General features: G+C 44.6%; 1 protein-coding gene across 26 annotated transcripts in view; it reads left to right on the forward strand.

The window, feature by feature from the left end:
* The window catches only part of ARHGAP26 (Rho GTPase activating protein 26), a 463,548-nt gene extending 444,751 nt beyond the window's left edge, over window positions 1-18,797 (forward strand). For 10 of the 26 annotated variants that reach the window (XR_004624055.1, XR_004624056.1, XR_004624058.1 and 7 more), the window contains one exon: window positions 5,993-11,991. Coding sequence is in view for 14 of the 26 variants with exons in the window: in XM_019795176.2 (XP_019650735.1) it covers window positions 5,993-6,081 (89 nt within the window). In the remaining 12 variants the exon portion in view is untranslated. Of the gene's footprint in view, window positions 1-1,846; window positions 1,996-5,992; window positions 11,992-14,947 lie in introns of those variants that run through there. The other 16 variants (XM_019795170.2, XM_034656197.1, XM_019795201.2 and 13 more) reach the window with 10 other exon arrangements.
* The last annotated feature ends 392 nt before the right edge of the window (window positions 18,798-19,189 follow it).

Raw genomic sequence — 19,189 nt, forward strand, 5'->3', positions numbered from 1 at the left:
CTAGCATAGTATTTTCAAGGTTCATCCCTGTTGGAGCGTACATCAGGACTTCTTTCCTTTGTATTGCTGGGTAATCTTCCCTTGTGTGGATATACCACATTTTATTCATCTGCTTGTCAGTTAAAATGGCATTTTGATTATTTCCACTTTTTGGCTGTTAGGAGCAATGCGGCAGTAAACACGCATGTACAGATTTTTGTGAGGACCTGCGTTTTCAGTTCTCTTGGTGATAGACCTGGGTGAGGGTGGGGGGACTACTGGATCACACAGTAAGTCAGTAAACAGTTGAAGGAGCTGCCAAACTGTTATACAGAAGGGTTGCTTCATGTCGCCTTCCCACCTTTTTAAGTCTCCTTTTTGAAGTAGCTTAAGTAGCTAACCAAAGAGAAAGGAAAAGAAACCTAGGTGAGTTTTCACTGCCAAGCCCTTTCCTTCCCCACGGGGTGCTCTGCCTAGCAGGTCCTGGGGCTGTGCGCACCACACAACTTGGTCATCATCATAAATCCTATAATGATAAAGGAGAGCAAGAAAGAGGTTTGGCTTAATGAGTCAGAGGCCTTATCCGCGCCTTCCTGTGGTCTCTGGGAGTCATGGCACAGGTCACTGACACTAGTTTGTTTTTAACGAGGAATGCCTTTTCAGATTCCCTGAAGAGCAGAAGGCAAAATGAAACCCCCAAAAAAACACCTCTCAGTGTCGACTGAACTGCAGTCAAAGAAGGAGGTGACAAAATGTGAATCCACTTTTTAAAGATTTATTTATTTATTTTAGAGAGAGAGCACACAAGCGGGGGGAGGGGCAGAGGCAGAGAGAGAGAATCCCAAGCAGACTCCCCACTGAGCGAGGAGCCCGACACCAGACTTGATCCCACGACCGACCCTGAGATCACAACCTGAGCTGAAACCAAAGGTCGGATGCTGAATTGACTGAGCCATCCAGGTGCCCCATGAATATACTTTTTTGTGGTAATTCTTAGAAAATGCTACATATACCCCATTTTCCCCCTCCCTGCACCTCCATTGGAGAAATCAGGCGTTAGGGAAGAAAAAGCTGTTAGCACTTTAGGCAAGGAGATCATTTTCCTTGTTCTGTGTCTTGCTAGTTTCTTTCTGGAGACATCAGGTAAGAGCTGTTTAAGTTGGATGCTGTGTAGCCGTCAGATTAAATCATCAGACCAATAGGAAGAAAGTTTCTTAATGACAGGCTTAGAGAGTTCCTGTGTGCTGTCTTTTTCAGGATCAAGAAGAATGTATAAGGAGGAAGAAGAAGGAGGGGAACCTTGAGGGGAAACTCTGTTATTTCATAATGATTAATCCCTCCAAGCCTTTGGATTCCAGGGGCCTGTGCTGTGAATCTGGGATGGCTGCTCAGTCACCTTTTGGACTTTGTGCAGGGGGGAATGGATGTGCAATACTCGGAAATAACTCCACTGTCAGCCTTTGCCAGTGTACTAGGAAATAGCCCATTTCACCAGGAGCACCTCAGATAGTAACTGGAAAGAGAAATAACTTGTGTTCCCAGGAACATTAGTCATTTTATAGCAATGTGATTAGTGATACCTGGAAAATTCACATGGTATTCACTAAAATTGGGTTCTTGGGATACTTCCATCAAGATTTGAGGTGGGGTGGATCCATTCATTCCCAGGATATGGGGTACAGCATGAGTGCAAGACAGGGCTGCCCCGGGTTTCCTTTGCAGATAGAGAACATCCTTCCAGGGGGCCACCAAGCTACTCCACCAGTGGGGCTATGGGGGGAGGTCCTCTGTGGAGTCTTTGGATTCCCCAGCCGTCTCTACTGCCAAATCCAAACCCAAACCCAAGCCACCTCTGTCTTTCACCCAGGTGTTTCCACCAGCTGCCTACATAGTTGTCATGTCCACTCTTGTTCCCACAAGCCATTCCCTATGCAGCAGCCAGAGTGATGTTTGAGAAGCACATCATGTTATTCTGCTTCGCATACTCCTGGCCTCCTATTCCTCCTAGAATTATTGGTGAGTGCCTCCACAGTCTAGCTTCTGCCCCCGGCCTTCCCTTCCGCACTTGATTCACTGCAGCCTCACAGGCCTTCTCTATGTTCTCAGTGAGGGTCAGCAAACTATGACCTGTCAAATCCAGCCCGCTGCCTGTTTTTGTAAATAAAGTTTTATTGGAACGTAACCTCCCATGCCTCTTTGTCTCCATATAATCTGTGGAGCTACAATGGCACAATTGAGTAGAGACACACATTTATGACCTGGCTCTTTGAGAAAAATTTGCAGACCAGTGTTCTGAAATCACACCAAGCTTTTCACCACCTTAGGGCCTTTGCACGTGCAGTATCCACTGCCTGGCTAGCTCCTTTAGATCCTTTAGGTTTTAGCTTTTTGAGCTCCTCCCCATACCCACATCCCTGTCGCAGTCTCTGTCTCTTCCCTCATCACTCCCTAAAATTATGTGCTTATTTATTAATATATTGCCGCCATCTGAAAGCAGAATCTTTCTGCTTGCTCTGTACTGTGTGCAAGGTCCCCTAGCACAGTGTCTGGCACAGGGTAGGTACTTAATAAATGCTTGTTAAATGAGTAAATGTATTCAGCTCCATGAGGGTCTGTGCCTCTTCCAGCCAGTGCTTCTTCCCTTTGGAACAGTAAGCCATTAGAGACCGTAGTCACATGCTTGCTCCTCGTCCACAGCGAGAGAAGGGAAGGAGAGAGCATGAGTTGTGTATACAAGGGTGTATGGAGTATGTATGGCTGGAGCTAAGAGAAAGTAGTTGGCAGGAAGCACATCCATGTCAGCAGCAGCTTATATTAGATGCTTGTTGGGCTGGAGAGCTGCCTGGGCAACTCATGGAAACACTCTGTGTGTTTATATAGCACATTGGACATTGGTGCAATTCAGAAAGTTGGACACTGGCTCAGTTCAGCTTAGCAAGTACTTATGAGCATCGATGATGTCCAAAGCATTGGGCTCAGCAAAAGCAGTAGTCATTAGAACACAGGCTCTGGGGTCAGATGTCCTGGGTTCAGATCCACCTCCATCACCCGCCAGCTGTGTAGTATTGGGCAAGATGCTTAACCTCTCTGAACCTCAGTTTCTCAACTATAAAATGAGGATAACAGCAGAATCAACTCCAGAGTCATTCCGAAGATGAAAGGAGATGAGGCAGGCAAAGCATTTATCAGAAAGCCCACCACTTAGGCTTGGTCTCTGGAGTCAAACAAGCTGGGTTCAAATTCTAGTTCTACCATTGTGATCCCACACAAAATAAATTACCTTTCTGAGCCTGAATTTTCTCATCTGTAAAGTACAGATAGTAAAGTACAAGCTAGGATCTCTAAGATCAAATAAAGTGATAGATGTGTAAAGCTCTGAGCCCATTGGCTGCTTCCCAGTCACTATCTAAGTGTTAGCTTCCGTCATAATTCACCAGGCAGAGGGGAGTCATTGGGTGAGACAGTGCAGACTGAAATGTCCTTAAAAAGGGCAGGAGGAGCAAAACTTTACATATTTGAACAGTATTAATAGGACCCATGAACAATGTGCAGAATGTACCATGAGAATTCCAGGAGTTTGGAGAAAAGAGGGAACAGGTAGACCGGATTCCATGCCGGTATTTATGAAGGAAATAGAGCTACAGCTGAGCCATGATGTGGGAGGACAGGAAACAGAAGACAACAGAAGCAGGGAGGACATCTGATGTTGCCTCCCTCCTCCATCAGTGAATGAGAAGTTGCTTTTTCTTATCACCACCCTCATTACAGAGGCATTTGGGCACAGGAAAGTCAAAACCCTTACCTTTCTTTGAATGAGTTAAAAATAGAGATCCGTGGGCCTCACTCCTAGAGATGCCTCAGGGTCCGGGACTCTGCAGTTTTAATAAGCATCCAGATGATATGGATGGCCTGCTACCAGGCCTTAATGAACCCGGATTGAAGACCCCTGTGAGTCTACAGTCTAACCTGAGGGCTACATTGTCACCTGCAATCTCCTGTGACATGGCTCTTGTTTGTAAATGTGGAGGGCCTCCTTTATCCCCTCTCACTCTTCCCTTACTCTGCAAATTCCATTTTTAATGTTTGTAGACATTACCACCTCAGCACCTGAGCTGTGTTTGAACAGCTGGCCAGGAAGGGAGAATGTCTGAAAGTGAGGAAGTCCATGTATCTGGTGGAGTAACAATTCAACTAAGGGCTCTGCTGTAAAGTAGGAGGGGTCTTTTCTTGTTTTTGTTTTTAGTTGGTTGGTTATTCTTTCTAGGCCTTTTATTTGGGGGAGCGAGTTTGTTTGTTTGTTTTGGTTCTGAACATTTGAGGTTCCCCAAAGCTTGGGTGGGTATTGAGACCAGGCCCTTGCTAGGAGAGTCCCCCTCCTGACTAGCCCAACTGTGTCCTGGCTCTCTGCTGAGTGCTTTCTCCATATTGGCCCCTGGAACTTCACAGGAACCCACTGATGGAGTGAGAGTTTTATTATAACCACTTTAGAGATGCAGAAATTCAAGTGATCTTAATGTTGTCAGCTGGATGGATGGGCAGAAGGCAGTGGTGTTTGGGTGCAAGTGTCTTAGGGATGGGTTGAAAGAGTTTCATCATTGGAGATGCCAGGTTGCTTTTAAGTTGTTGCTGTGTTCTCCATGTTACTTCTCTTCCAGACTCCTCTTTGTGTAGGCGTCATGAATCCAAAGTACCCTTACTATTTTTGGTTTATTCCTGAAGCCTAGTGATACAAAATTATGCAAGCATTTTGGAGGCCAACAATAGATGTTTCACCTTGTCTTTTCCTGAAGAAGCATTCAAGATTACATTGGCGTTGATCTTCTATAAGCCTTGATGTGTGTCCTTTTGCCACTCTCCCATTGCTTCCTTTTGTTTCTGTTCTTGCTTCTTTCCCTACAAACTGAAACTAGAGTTATATAGTAGCAATGGGGGCAGAAAATCTTTTCTCACACACGCTCAGGAAGTCACTTAATTGGCCTAGGTAGGGACTAAGGGAAAATTCATTCTTTCCAAACAACCTCAGAAAATTGGAGTTTTCCTAATACATTAAGAGCAAATATGCTGCCTTTCCCATTAAGAGTGATTTGTATATTCCCAGTTCACAAGCATGAATAACTCCCCCTCATTTCCAGGTCCCATGATTCTGTCGCTCTTTCTTCCTGCTACTGAATTTAGCAGACTCAGCTGGATTTTATATAATCTTTACAATATCACTGTAATTTCCACGAAGATGGATTGTGATAGCACAGAATCCTTTTTGGGTATTGAAAAATATCTTTTTTGGATATTGAAAAATAAACAGAGATTTTGAAAGTTGCAGGAGAGAGAGGAAGAAGACAGCTTTCAGTCTTGTATGTAGGAGGGAGGAAGATTCTAGAGAACAGCAAAGAAAACTAAGAAAGGGTATAGGTGAAATAGAGGGGGTACTGTTCAGAGGCTATAGAATGCAAAAAAAGGGGGGGGATTTGCAGATAGGTTAGAAGCAAAGGGTAAGAACTTAAAGGGAAGTGAAATGTATAAGTAGATTAGTAAAATGTATGCCACATATCTTTAAAGACTAGTTCTTAGCCTCCCTCCATGGGCACTACACTCGGTACATAGGCAGTCCTGGGTAGGTAGATGGGTGCCATGGATGGATGGATAGATGGATGAATGGTTAGATAAATTTATGGAGCACTGTAACTTACTTCTAACCTAAAAAGTAAGAATCTGTCACCTCTTTCTGGTTTAAACCAGCAATTTCAGAAAGTCTAGGAAACTCCTAAAATTCTATGCAAAACTTTGAACGTTTCCTTTTGTGTTATAAAGAACATTCGGAGTAACCCTAATTGAAAAACTTATGTCCCACAAAAAGTTAAGAACCCCTGGTTTAAACAAGTCCTAGAAATGTATAATATAACAAGCGATATAACTCATTTGTTCTCATGCCCACACACACACACACACAAAGTCCACCACCTGCCCTATCTGTAACATCTCCTCTTCTCACTCTCTCTCCCCTCTTCCTGTACAGTTCATCCATCTCAAGAGCCTGGCTGGTTGGAGGGGACTCTGAACGGAAAGACTGGCCTCATACCCGAGAACTACGTGGAGTTCCTCTAACCGTGGGCCCCAGCAGACCTGCTGAGCTTTCCATGGTATCCATGACGACTGCTGATTCCAGTGTTGTAGGCCGTTTCTCTCTGCCACTGAGAAATGCAGGGTGACTGACTCTGTTACCACCTGTCAACACAAATGCTTCTGTGAACTCTGGTGTCACCCATCCCCATGATCATGTCAGCTGGCATGTGGTGATACTGCAAGGAACAGAAGTAAATCAGCAGTGGAGGCCATTTTTTGATAACTGAGAGAAAGGCTTGCAAAGCCATTCCTCTCATTTAGCGCCCTAAGTAGGGAGCATTCATTTTGTTTCAACAGTCATCCAAACCCCCAACCTTCCAAAAAAGGAAGTAAGAAAGATATAAGTAGTCCTCAAGAGTGTGCAGTGTAGCTAAATCTAACAGTGCTGGGCATTGGCTCTGAGGCCCAGGCTGGGCCCATTGCTTCTGTTTACAGTAGACACTCTCCCCCACCTCTAAATGCTTGAGACCCACAGTGCTACAGGCAGCTGGGTCTGTCTGTTTGCGTGCAGGAGAGAGAGGGGTTACTGTACTGTTTACATAAGATGCAATCTCTCACCATCTCCAAGCAGCCTTGGCCAACCATCAGCAGAATTCAGCTCAGTCCTCTCGAGCAAGGGAACACACACACACACCCCATGTTCCCCCTCCCAAGCTAGGAACTTCTCTGCCACCCAGCGCTGCCATCACCTCGTAACCACGGCAACCCAACCTACTCTGAAACCAAACCAAAAAAAAAAAACCCACTGTTTTTGCATGACATATTTTTTCTCCCCCCTCTTTTTGGGTCATCTTTTGAATGATTTTCCGACAACCTGTAGCAGAAGGTCAAGGAATTAGAGTGGTCTGCTTCGGGCAGACAGAAGAGCAGCTGGGAACTTTTCCCTTTCTGGTGAATTTCAGCAGCATCAGGATATATTTGGAGCAAACTTTAGTAACCTCTTAGGATTAAATTACATACTGGCTTAATACTTCTGTTCTTCCATGCAACTAGTGTTTGCTTTCTAGGGGGCAGTATGCTGCCTCCCCATGGGCGACATCCTCCCTTTGATTGTTCCTTCATTGTCTCCCATTCTGTGTCCCTTCCCCTGCCCTTGACTGCCACTAGCCCCTCACTGACCAGCCCCATTGGCAGTGCCCTGGGCTGCTGAGCACTGGCGCCCTGGCGGCTTTCAAGGATGATTTCCAGGCTAACCCTGTAGCCTGTAGTTTTAAAGGACGTATATGTTCACTGCCACTCAGAAAAAGGGAATTGTTCTCAGGCTTTTGAGACACAAGACTAATATTGTAAGCCATTTGATTCAGGAGAACACCAAAAGGTTGGGGCATGGAAGGTGGAATGGGTACCTTCTGAGAAAGAAAATTTCCTGGTCCTGAAGGAGCCGGGTCTTGTGGAAGATAGCCAGAGGTGGGGAAGTTGGACCTGGATGTTTCACATTCACTTGGCCTTCAAAGAAACAGAGTTCCCAGTATCTTCCACATTCAAATGTCTTTGCAAGAGTGACTCTGGGCAGACAGACCCCAAACTGATGATGGACTCTTAAGCTCCTCAGGAGACCCTCAGGTTGGCAGTGTCTCTCCAGAGTGTTTCCTGCTTCTGGAATTCCTCTTTAGGGAAGTTGAAAGAAGAAAAGAAAAACTTGAATTGTGTTGAATTACTGTATCTTTTACTTTTTTTTTTTTGAAGAGATGAACTTGTAAATAGAGTGATTTGAAATATTATATGGCAAAGTTTTATATTTGATAATCTTTAAGCTAGTTGCTCCACACATTTAAGCTTTGATTGTTGAGTAGGTGTGTGTAAGAGGGAGAGAGAGGAGGCAAGGTTGAAGAGAGTCAAGGTCGTCCCCTCTCTGGCCTTGAGGAAGGAGGACACGTTTCTACGCACTCTCTGCTGGCTCTCGTTGGTGGGTGTGACACACTGGTGGTATTCTGTCTTCTTTATCCACATGTGTTTTTGAACTTTTCTTGGGCTTTGAATTTGGACAGAGAAAGAGCATTTTCAGGCAATGAATTTTTCAAAGAACTCTTGCTCAGTAGTAAGATGAAGCTCAGGATTCACATAGGTGGGGCCAGGAGTTCGATTTTTTTTTTTTTTCATTTTTCTTCTCAGGTGTATTTCTTGGCACCCCAAGATGTCAGGATAGAAGGCGACGGGGTAGTCGCATGTTCCTTATATCTCACTCCTCTGCACATCTTCCAAGGCTATACACATGAGGCCGAGCTATTTTGTAAATGTTGTGTGTGTGTATCTAAGTTCTAGGAGAAACTGGCTGCTTAGGATCTTGGGTCCTCAAGTATGCTGCTGCTTTCCCTTTCCCTCAATATTTCCCTTCTTGTTCATCTCAAATTTCCTGTAACCCCAGAATAAAAGAAAAACTCCAAAGAGGGATGCAGGCTGTGCTGTTGTTACAGCTTTACAGATGATTTTAAATTTAAAGGAGTTTGTCGTTATGATTCAGTTCATCAGCTCAAGGATTACACAGCTGTTATGCAAGAGCTCAACCAGCAGCAAGTGAGACACTACCACTACCAATTCCGGGAACGAGAATTAAGACTGGGTAAGACCAAGATAGGACTCAGGAAAGCTATCACTGAAAACCCAGGACAAAGGAGAACAAACCAACTGGCGAGACTTACTCCCTGTAGACTTGGAACAGCTTGGGAACCTGTTCAGTGGAGCTTGAGAGGACAGGCATACTCTGTGCCACTGTGCTTTCTAAATGGCAGTAATGCCACATAGTGGGTTTTTTTTTTAAACACATTTGCTGTTTTAAATTGTCACCTGCCTCAATGGAACCTTAACTAGAGCTAACGCGGAGGAGCAGAAGTCCCAGGCCCTGATTTTGGGAGCTCCTCACTGAAGCATAGCTATTGATACTTGGCCCCAGCTTGACCACTTGGAAGCCTGTCCCTCCTTCTTCACTTGGCCCTGATTTGAAGCCAGAGGGGAATGGAACTGCTGCCAACGTGAATGTTTAGGTAGACCCCTTCCCAGCTTCCCTGTGGCCATGCTGGGCCTGTGACAGATGGCTGCTCTGCTTCCTTTCCCCTGCCAGGCTCACCTCCTCCTCGTTTGCTCCAGAACTGGAGATACCAGTAAGAATATGAGCCAACAAACGGGGAAGGAATTTGACCACTAGAAGTAGGTTTTACCCTCTACCGTCTCTGCCCCCCACCCCCTAATTCTGCTTGAATAGGGAACTTTAGGGCAGATTAGGAGAGTGAACAAGGTATCAGAATGGAGGACTATGGACCAAGATCCCTGAGATTTTCCCAGGAACCTCCGTTTCTTTAGTAAGGCCCTGCGATCATGCACACAGAGCCTGAATCTTTACGTGGGCATTATGATCCGTCTCACTCCTCCTTCGGGTACTCCAAGAATTCCATAGCTACAGAATTCCATGCTGTGAAAGATAACTAGTTTCAAATCCCTGCCCCCAAATCCCCTGCTCAAGACTGATGATATTCTCTTCTGTTTTCAAAAATCGACGTATAGAGATGGACCCTGTATAGCACAGCCTTCCTTAGTATCCTCTAATTGGAGCCAGTTTCTCGCTTAGTGTTTTAATATTTCTACAGCCAATATGTGTTTACCTCTGTCAGACCAAACTGTCTTTTTCAACGTAATTCTAGTTCATCCCCTTTTGCTGAGTGCTTTTTGGACAGAGGGGCAAAGAGAAAGAAGGTAAGCATTCAAGCATTGGCCAATTTGCGTTAGCGGGACAGAGCCATGCTAGTGACAAGACCATTTCAGGCATTTCCAGGACTCTATGGTTGCGTCTGCCGTGCCTGTAGCTCAGAGGGAAGTCCTTATACAAACTATGTCTTCTGACAACAGCAAGCCCAGTCACCCCAGAAGTTTTGTCTTGACTGCAGAGACTGCAAAAGCATCCATGGTTAAAGGGTAGGGAGACAGAAATAATCAGCTAAAGGTAACTTGATCCTCTATTCATGACTCTTTATTGGCACCTTTCATCCTCTGGCTTCTGTTCCCAAAAGCAAGTCTGAACCGACAGTTGTATAGACACAGGAGTCCCAAGTACAACAGTGCCCACCATGGCGGTCACAGTTCGCCCTAGTACAGAATGTTTTATGAGCCACCATATTACTGCAGTAGGTAGCCAGCCTTGAAGAAACCAGATAGCTACCTGACTTTAAAAGGAATGTCCTAGGTATTCTATTTCCAGAGTTATCTGTCATCTCTGGCAAACTTGACAGTAATCCATTACCTAGACAACCCTGCCCCACATGTCTTTTAAGTCAACTGGGTGTCCTGGTGTCCTCTCACACACCCTTAGCTGGTGTTTAAAAAATTTATCTCATGTTCAGATGTGTTTGGCAGCCATGCTGATCGGCTGGGTGCTGAACCACTTCTCTGTAATTGTAGCATCAAAGTGACAACAGCAGAGCAATGAACCTTGCACAATCCTACAGCATGCCTGAGACAAGACTCCAACAAGTAATAATTAGCTTTCTTCCTTTTGCTGCCTACAGTACTTGTCTAACTAAAGAACTTCCCAAAGCAGAGGGAGAGACCATATAGAGAATCCAGATGTCATTCAGAGCCCCCAGCCCTTGCTGAAATGTGGTCTTCTGATGGAAGCATTGTATTCTGGGGTGAAAAGGTATTGGATGTCAGGTAGCGTGAGGAGTGGAGAGAAAGAGAAAGGTGAACCACACCGAAGAACTTGGGATTTTTTTTAAGAAGGATAAATATAGTTCTTAAGAGGGAAAAATTGACCACAGAAAAAGATCACAACTGATATTTCTACAGAAGTTTTTACGGGACTCTACAAGATGGAAATGTCTTTCAAGGTGGAATGCTGTAGCAAGTGAAGGCTTGGTACAGTCCTAGACCCCTATAAAAATAGCAGTTACTATTATATGAAAATTCTTTTGAGTATAATCAGAACCAGAGTATCGATAATCAAAATGTCAGATTTCTTGGAGCGGTCCTAGGGGGCTAAGACATTCTACACGCACCATTTCTACAAAGATGTCCCAACAGACACCTACTAGCAACTACCTTGGGTACTCAGGTGCCAGGACCATGCTGGTACCTGTGGAAAGAGGTTCATCTGATGACTCTAAAGTGTCTGTGTGTTAGCGTGTGTTTGTGTGTGTGTGTGTGTGTGTAAAGCACACGTCTACATCTGTAAAGATACAGATGCTTATATGGAGACCCACAGAAGCTGGCATTGCTGAGACTTTGCAGGCTCTAAGATTAAGAATTTGAGAATAAGAGAAACGAGAGGCTGTTGATTGACTGTCAAAATGATCAAAGATGTTAATTAAGTGCCATTTTAAAACTTCGTATTTATCAAATGATTACTATCTACCGCTGTATTCCTTATTAACTTCTTAAAAGTTGTGTTGGAAAACAGATCAAACTCATAAACCTTTAGTAGGTAATACTAGGCTAGTGGTCACAAGCACTCTAAAAGACATTTTGTCCATATTTTGGAGAAGAAAATATTTGCATGTTTATCTCCTAATTTAGGCTACCTTTGAGTATACTGTAAAGTGCTGTGTGATATATTATCAATAAAGTACTTAAAAATGGCACTTTAATTTTTTAAACCATAAATTATGCACTGTTTTAAACTTCAGTATTGAATATTGACTGGTGTGTAGAATCCAATTCTGTAATTAAAAAGTAATTTGTGACTAGAATAGAACCTTTCCCCTGTTCTTAGTAAAATAGTCTTGCCATGTTGAGGCTGTTTTTTTAAAATATGCTTCTGCGTCACTAAGCGATTCTATAAGAAAAATCCAGTTTCTGTTGAGTGGCCTCTGAAACTTGGCTTTCTTTCATTTGCTTGGTTTATGTGACAATCCTTATGAAACGAGTGTAAGTATGATTTTGGAATTAAATGACTTTTCCATTTGGTGGCACGTTTGTTTCTTGAGTTTCTGATGAAGTTTTGACATGATGCCTATTTTCATATTTCTTCAAACAAGAGTATGAAGACATGCTCACAGGTCCCAGGTCTGGGCTCCCGAGGCTGCTGGTAACAACTGCGGTGCTGATTTTTGACCTGCTGTGGGGAGTTCTGCTTTCCTTTAGGAACGGTCTAATGCTGGTGAACGTGAGGAGCTACGAAGCATGCCATCCAATCCCCCACTTAATTCTATTAAGTTTCTGAATTTATCTCCTGGAAGACAATTGTTTTTATTCTTCCTGCATTTGATTTTCAAATCCACTCTTTTGTGGAAGTTCATTAACACCACGTGGGGTAGTCAAACAGCCACAACACAGACAGTCCCACCACACAGCTGGGTGTCTCCCACAGGTTTGTACATCATTTGTTTAGAATTTGTAACATGTCCCAGGCCAGCTTCTCCTACTGAGTCTTCTCATTCATCATGTCCCTTCCAGACATATTCAGAGTTGCAGCCTGGGACCCGGGTTTATAACTGACTCCCAGCTTTTATGGTGAGCAGAGGGCTCCGAAGGAGAGGGAAGGGGAAGACTCTGGCAGAGGAGGAGGAGAGTGGGGCTCCCCTAGTGCCTGGTTTTGAGGGGGTGCCCACTTGAGTGTGGGTGATGTGTGAGCCCCTCACACTGTGCTCATTTGTCACTTAAGAACGCACTGGCTTCCCCCTGTGAACAGCACAGGCTTACAGCTCTTGTGCCATCACTGAGCTTACGCCTGCCCTGGAAAATTCTCCAAGCATCGGAAGCCTCCTACATGCATGAGGTCACCCAGCACCTAGGGGAGACCTGAATGGCACACAGCAGTATCCAGTGTCCATCTTGGGACCATGAGATATATGGTATGTATTTGTGTGTTATCTTTGTCCTTGGCCTTGCCAACAGACTTGGCAATCACTTCACCTTTTGTGTCTTTTTAACAGAAAAGATTTCATTTTCATTTTGATTTTAGTAACCACTCAGGAGAGCTCAAATTGCATCACGCCTTGTGGTTGGTTTGGTGTTCTTTACTCGTTAGCTCTGGCTGTGTGATTGGTTAAAAGAGCACCTTGGTTAGAAATGGCCTTGGGGCGCCTGGGTGGCACAGCGGTTAAGCATCTGCCTTCGGCTCAGGGCGTGATCCCGGCATTGTGGGATCGAGCCTCACATCAGGCTCCTCTGCTATGAGCCTGCTTCTTCCTCTCCCACTCCCCCTGCTAGTGTTCCCTCTCTCGCTGGCTGTCTCTATCTCTGTTGAATAAATAAATAAAATCTTTAAAAAAAAAAAAAAGACATTCTTTGAAGAAAAAAAAAAAGAAATGGCCATGATTGACACTTGAAATTAGGTAAACGAAAGATTTTCTTAGACCCCAAACATGTTTGCTGTCTCGGGAATTAAATCAGGGCTTTAATTCCTTCTTAGATCTTTCAGTCTCTGCTCAGATACCACACATCTCTCCTACCCAAATGTGTCAAAGTTATTGGCTTGCCCTGCTTTTAATAACACTAAACTAAGCTGCAACTAATCAACTAAGCTGGGTTAGGCAGAAATGCCAGAGTTCCAACAGCATGGCAGCCAAGGGAGTCTCTAACCAATGCAGTGAGTGCTTGGTGGTGGTAGGTGTGTGAGGCTCCCACGTGGGAGGATGCAAATAACCATCTTCAGGGAGGGACGTTCCAACCAGGGCTACATCCTTCACAGTGGCAACCTGCATGCCCATGCATCATCAGACAGTGGGGACCAAAGCAGGAAGGTTTTAATTTAAATGATCAGAAACCACGGCCCACTGCACTTAGCAACACCCGTCGCACTGTGCATCTCATCTCCTGTAACTTACCCCATGAAATGGGCCCCAGCCTCTTTGCTAAAACCCAGGTAGCCAATAAGTCTTCACAAGGCCAACCACCAAATTAATCAAGACTTGAATTCATCTGGGGCTTTTGGTACAAAAATCACATCATACCCTCCAAGTCTTGGGCCCACCATCAAATTGAAACTTTTTGTTTTGACACTATGGCTCTATGTCCTCTTTGCAGTTTTTCTGATAAGTTACTGGAAAGATTTTTTTTTAATGAACCTTTTCTGCCTTTTCTGAACCTTTCTCGGTAAAGCAGCTTGCCTCACCTATGTTAAATGCAATGAAGTAATGGCAGTAAAGGGTTGCCCGTTTTTTCCTACCTTTTCTCCTCTCACACCATTTTGCCCCTTCATATGTCTATCATCAATTCATTTTTCATCATAAAATGTTTGGTGTCTTCTTAATTCACAGCTCCATAAGGACAGAGACCAGGTTCTGTTCACCCATGTCTGCCCAGCCCCCAGCACAGGGCCTGGCCCAGCACGTGTCCAATAGTCGCTGGGTGGGCTGACAGAGTGACTGAAAGCAGAAGAGCGCTGCTTTGCCCTGTAGTTCCTCCTTCCTGTTGGACTCTACAGTTCTTGTTGAAAGAAAGAAATTGGGTGTCATTAGACTTGGGTTCTTGAACACAAGGTGACTTTGTGACCTCTGGCAAGCTTCTCCATTCATTCACGTCCTGGGATTTTGGCTCATTGGAGGGGGACATCCCACCCTCCATCCAGGCACACACAGCCACATTCTTTCCCACCCCGCTCCCCAGCGCTCGGTACAAGAAGCCATCTGAATAACCAGCTGACCGAGAGCCAAAGACCCTTCACTGTCATCTGAATTGCTTATGGGTAGTTCTGTGAACTTCATACCAGGCTCAGGTCCTGCCTTCAAGCAAAGCCACATCAGAATCACCCCCAAAATAAAAAGTATTCGTTTTTGAAGACCCTTCCAGGAAATTCCACACTATCCCGTGGGAATTTGGTCTGGCGTCTAATACTCTCTCTCACTAAGGGAATTCTTTGTGTCTAACTGAAGTTTCCCATGATGCAGCTTATGTCCATTTCCTTTCTCTTTTTCCTTAGAGTGGAGAACAGCTGGCCTCATTTTTTCAGAGAAGTCACCCTCCATTTTTGTGCTTCTATCCAGCAAACACTTCTTGACCATCTCTATGTACCAGGAGCTCCTACAACCAGGACTTATAAGACGCGATCTCTGTCCTCTGGGAACTCACAGTTGGCCTCCATGACAGGCAAGTGTATGAGAAGCCACATGTGCCATGTGGTATGTCTACATGCTGTGTGGCAGGTAGTCTCGGGCTCCAAGAAAGAAGGGCCTTTCTATTTGGGAGGCAGGTACCAGAGAAAGCTTCAAAGAAGTGACGTTGGAGAGGGATCTCAAAAGGTGGAGAGGAGTTTGGCACCTAGACCATTGGAGAAGTGTCCCGGGTTCAAGGACAGCAAGGACTGAGGCATGAAGGGGAGAGAGAGATGGAGGTGAGTTGTATGTGATTGGACATGAGATAGGAGCTTCCTGGAAAACTGTACACTTCACTGTTCACCCTCACCCACTCCACACGTTGACCTCTAGGCTTCTGTTTTCTCCTGATGACCAACAATATCAGCTAACATGGATTACAGTCTTACTAGGCACGAGACACTATTATAAATGCATTAACTCACTGAATCCTCAAAACTCATGAATGAGGTACTATAATTACTCCCATTTTTTAGATGAGGAAACAGGATCAGGGAGGTCATACAAGCTAGGAAGTGGTGAAACTTAAATTTTAGCATAGGTCTGTCTGCTTCTAGAGCCCATATGCTCTTAATTTTTTAAATTTTTTAAATTTAATAGGTATACATACATGGTCTTAAGTAAATGTGTAAGCCTTTTTTAACTGCGTGGAAGTTTATCCTTCTGCTTTTTACTTGGTTCTTCCATCCCCCACCTAAGCCTCTTCAAAACCGACATCAACAACCTCATTATATCCTTTTCAGCAGCGAGCCCTTCAAAAAGGGCTCTGGCAAGCAGTCTCCTGCACACACTCAGCTTTGGTTCCCTACTGGCCAGCATAAGAGCAGGATATGTTTTGATTAAAAACTTTCTTTTCTTCTAGGAGCTCTTTGCTCTCTGATTTGGGTGAATAGTTTCCCCGTTTCTGGAGCTCTCTACAGACACTCCTGGTTGTCTGGGCAGCCCCATGGACTCCAGCTGCAGTTTTTGGTGGGTCCCAGCATCCTTAAAGACACTGCAAAGAGGCAGCCCCTGTGGAAGACCTAGCCATGTTTTGTTGGCTGGAAATATGTGATGCGCACATTTTTAAAAATTTAACAATTTGAAAACAGTCCCTCTCCCCACCCTGATCCAGCTGCCGATGACAGACCTTCAGGCTCTTATGGGATTGCCAGGGAAATCCCATGAGCATGTGTCTTTTTGTGGGAGAGCCAGTGTTTCTAGCGTGATCTGCGAATGCTTAAAAATAGAGAATCTTCTTGGCATTTTAACCCCCTCTTGAACTTAATGAGATTTGAAAAAATCAGAGCTAGAGGAGACAGCAAGAGAAGTCAAGGCAGACAACGGTGAGTACTCGTGGGACTTCCTCTAAGGCAGAATGGGACTCACCCAGGTCTCCTGTAGTGAGGGGCATAGAGCTGTTTCATGTCAAGATGACAGTGTCGAAGTAAGTCTCATTTATGGAGCAGTTCCATTGTACTAGCTGCTTTCACATGCATTATTTTATTAATCCTCACATCAACCCTGTGAAATAGGTCCTGTTGCTAGCCTCTTCTGTAGAGGAGGAAGCCAAGTATTAGACCAGGTAACTTGTTCAGAGTCACTTACCTAGTAAGTAACAGAGCAGACACCAAAACCCAGCAAACTGATACCACAGCTTACCCTCAACTCCCACACTGTCCCCAGTTGAGAAGGTGTTAGAAGGTCCAGTCCTCGAATGCCCCTTATTTCCCTTGCCCTGAGGGAGTATTTGTCAGGTTTTGCTCTTTGGCATCCAGTACCCCTTCTTCTGGCAACAGCACCTCAGTTTTAATTTGGGGCCTGTGGGTTTAGTTTCCATGGGTTTGGATGGCCGGGCGTCAACCCTTGATCCAGTGGTGAACCAGTGGTGCTGTTCTGGTCTATGAGATCATCAGATCCACCCAGCCACAGAGATTGGTTGGTTAAGGAATGGGCACAGGTCCTAGTTAAATCCACAGTGCCAGGACTTTGTCCTGGGGCAAAGTATACAGGTCACAGCAGAGTCACACAGATATTCTTCATATCAGGGAAGCAGGGTAAGTACCATTCCCTGACCCTCAAATGACTTCTTAATATGAACTCTGTCTGCCACTTGTCTGTATTTGAGGGTCCTCATACTTTATGTTAAGTATGTATTTATTGAGATTTTAGTAGTGTACCTCTTAGGAAAGTCACTTCAGAGAACAAGCAGAAGATCTGAAATGTTAATTGCAATATTAAATGAGCAAACACTGCTCTAATTGGGCCAATCCTGGAATGAGTTCACCTTGATGCCTGAACTCAGCAAGCATAGCTTATTTTTAAAATTCCAGCATTTGTTCTGTATTCTGGACCGGAAGAAGCCACGACTGGATCTCATGAGAACTGGGAGGAATTGTGTCATTCGGAGCCGTCTGACAATACTTTTCCAACCCCAGCTGATTCAAGCCGTTACTTGATGATTTGGCCCATCCCAGTGGTGCATTAGTGTTGAGACATTTTACCCTGGGATTCTCATGAAGGACCCTGAAAACAGTTGCACTTTAAAAAATGGCAATAAATCATGCTTAATCATGATATGGTATCGGACGGCATAAAGTACTCCTCAGTTCACACACCCTGGGGGCCGCACCCAGACCTGTTCAACAATCCCATGAATGTGAGTCTGAGAAACTCCAGTGTCACTGAGTTCAGACCTTCAACTTCGTTTGGGGTGGGACTACATAGTTGGAGGCCCTGAAAGGGGGTTGGTGTATCTAATCAGACTCAGATACCTTGCTGCTGTTCTTTCTCCATGACGTGCTCACAGTTTTCTTGTCTCAGGGCCTTCCAGATAAAGTGATTACAGATCTTACAGGAAAACCTTCACAGGCAAGGAGGCCACTCCTGGCCCACAAAAGAAAATGTTTTCACTTTCGCATAACACTTGAAAATTTTCAAGGTTGTTTTCCTCCTCCAGATTTTGACCATGGCATACCCCGGATCAAAAAACCTTCAGAAGTTCTCGTGGCCTGAGAAAAAAAAGCACCATGGCATTAAGGGTGTTTCCCAGTATGGCCCCAGCATCTTTTCTCTCACATTCCTTTATGTATTTCATGCCCCAGAGGCACCAGCTCTTCATCGCCTACTATGTCCACATCCAGGTGCTAGGGTACTGTTTTCCTTGTGCCCCTGGGGTTAACTCGGGCTCAGATGCCCTTTACTTTTCTCAACCCAAGAGGAATAGCTGTTGATTTTGCCTGTTGGGCAGCCATTACTTCTTATTCTGATAACAGCGCCTCATTGTTTTGTCTGAGGAGCTGCCCCTCCCCCACTCTCAGGTCCCATGGGTTTGGGGGACTTGGCATCATTCCTGCATCCAATGGTGAACTTGTGACCCCGGCTAGGCCTAGAACATCCTCAAATCCACCCAGCCAGTATGATTGGTTGATTGAGAAATAAGCCAGGACCTAATTAAGTCCAAGAAGAACCAATTTCTGTATTTCTTAGACTGCTGTGTTGAGGGACTCTCTACATCCGAAGCCATGAGGACTGCTGGCAGCCATCTTGTCTCCTTACAGGGGGAGCCTGACTCACAACTGGGAAGCCCAAATATGCTGCCAGGAACAACAAAGAAGAGCAACACTCCATTTTATGGGTCCAAATTCACCTGAGCTTTTCTGTTACATAAGCCAATAAATTCTCATTGTGCTAAAAACAGTTTGAGTTTCATTTTTTTCACTTATGACTGAAGTCCTGAGCTCTAGATAAAGCTTAAGAGTGACTTCTGTGCAGTCCTCTCTCCCATTCGATTGTTGGATCCTTTGCCAAGAAGAAAGAACACTGGACTTGGAGTCAGAAGACCTGACATTAAGTCTGGTTCTGCTGTTTCCCAGCTATGGGACCTCGAGGTAATCCTTACCTTCTCTGAGTATCAGTTTCCTCATCTTTAAAATGGGTCTAAGAATGCATACCTTTAAGGTTGTTTCCATTAAAAGAAATGACACTTATTAATGAATTTTATAAAATTCAATCTCCTCAGAAATCATCTAAATGTTTGTTACATGGTTTCATAGTCATTACTGCATTTGGCCTACCAGTTCTGGGATGGT

Source organism: Ailuropoda melanoleuca, chromosome 3, assembly GCF_002007445.2.
Source record: "Ailuropoda melanoleuca isolate Jingjing chromosome 3, ASM200744v2, whole genome shotgun sequence".
NCBI classification, from domain to species: domain Eukaryota; kingdom Metazoa; phylum Chordata; class Mammalia; order Carnivora; family Ursidae; genus Ailuropoda; species Ailuropoda melanoleuca.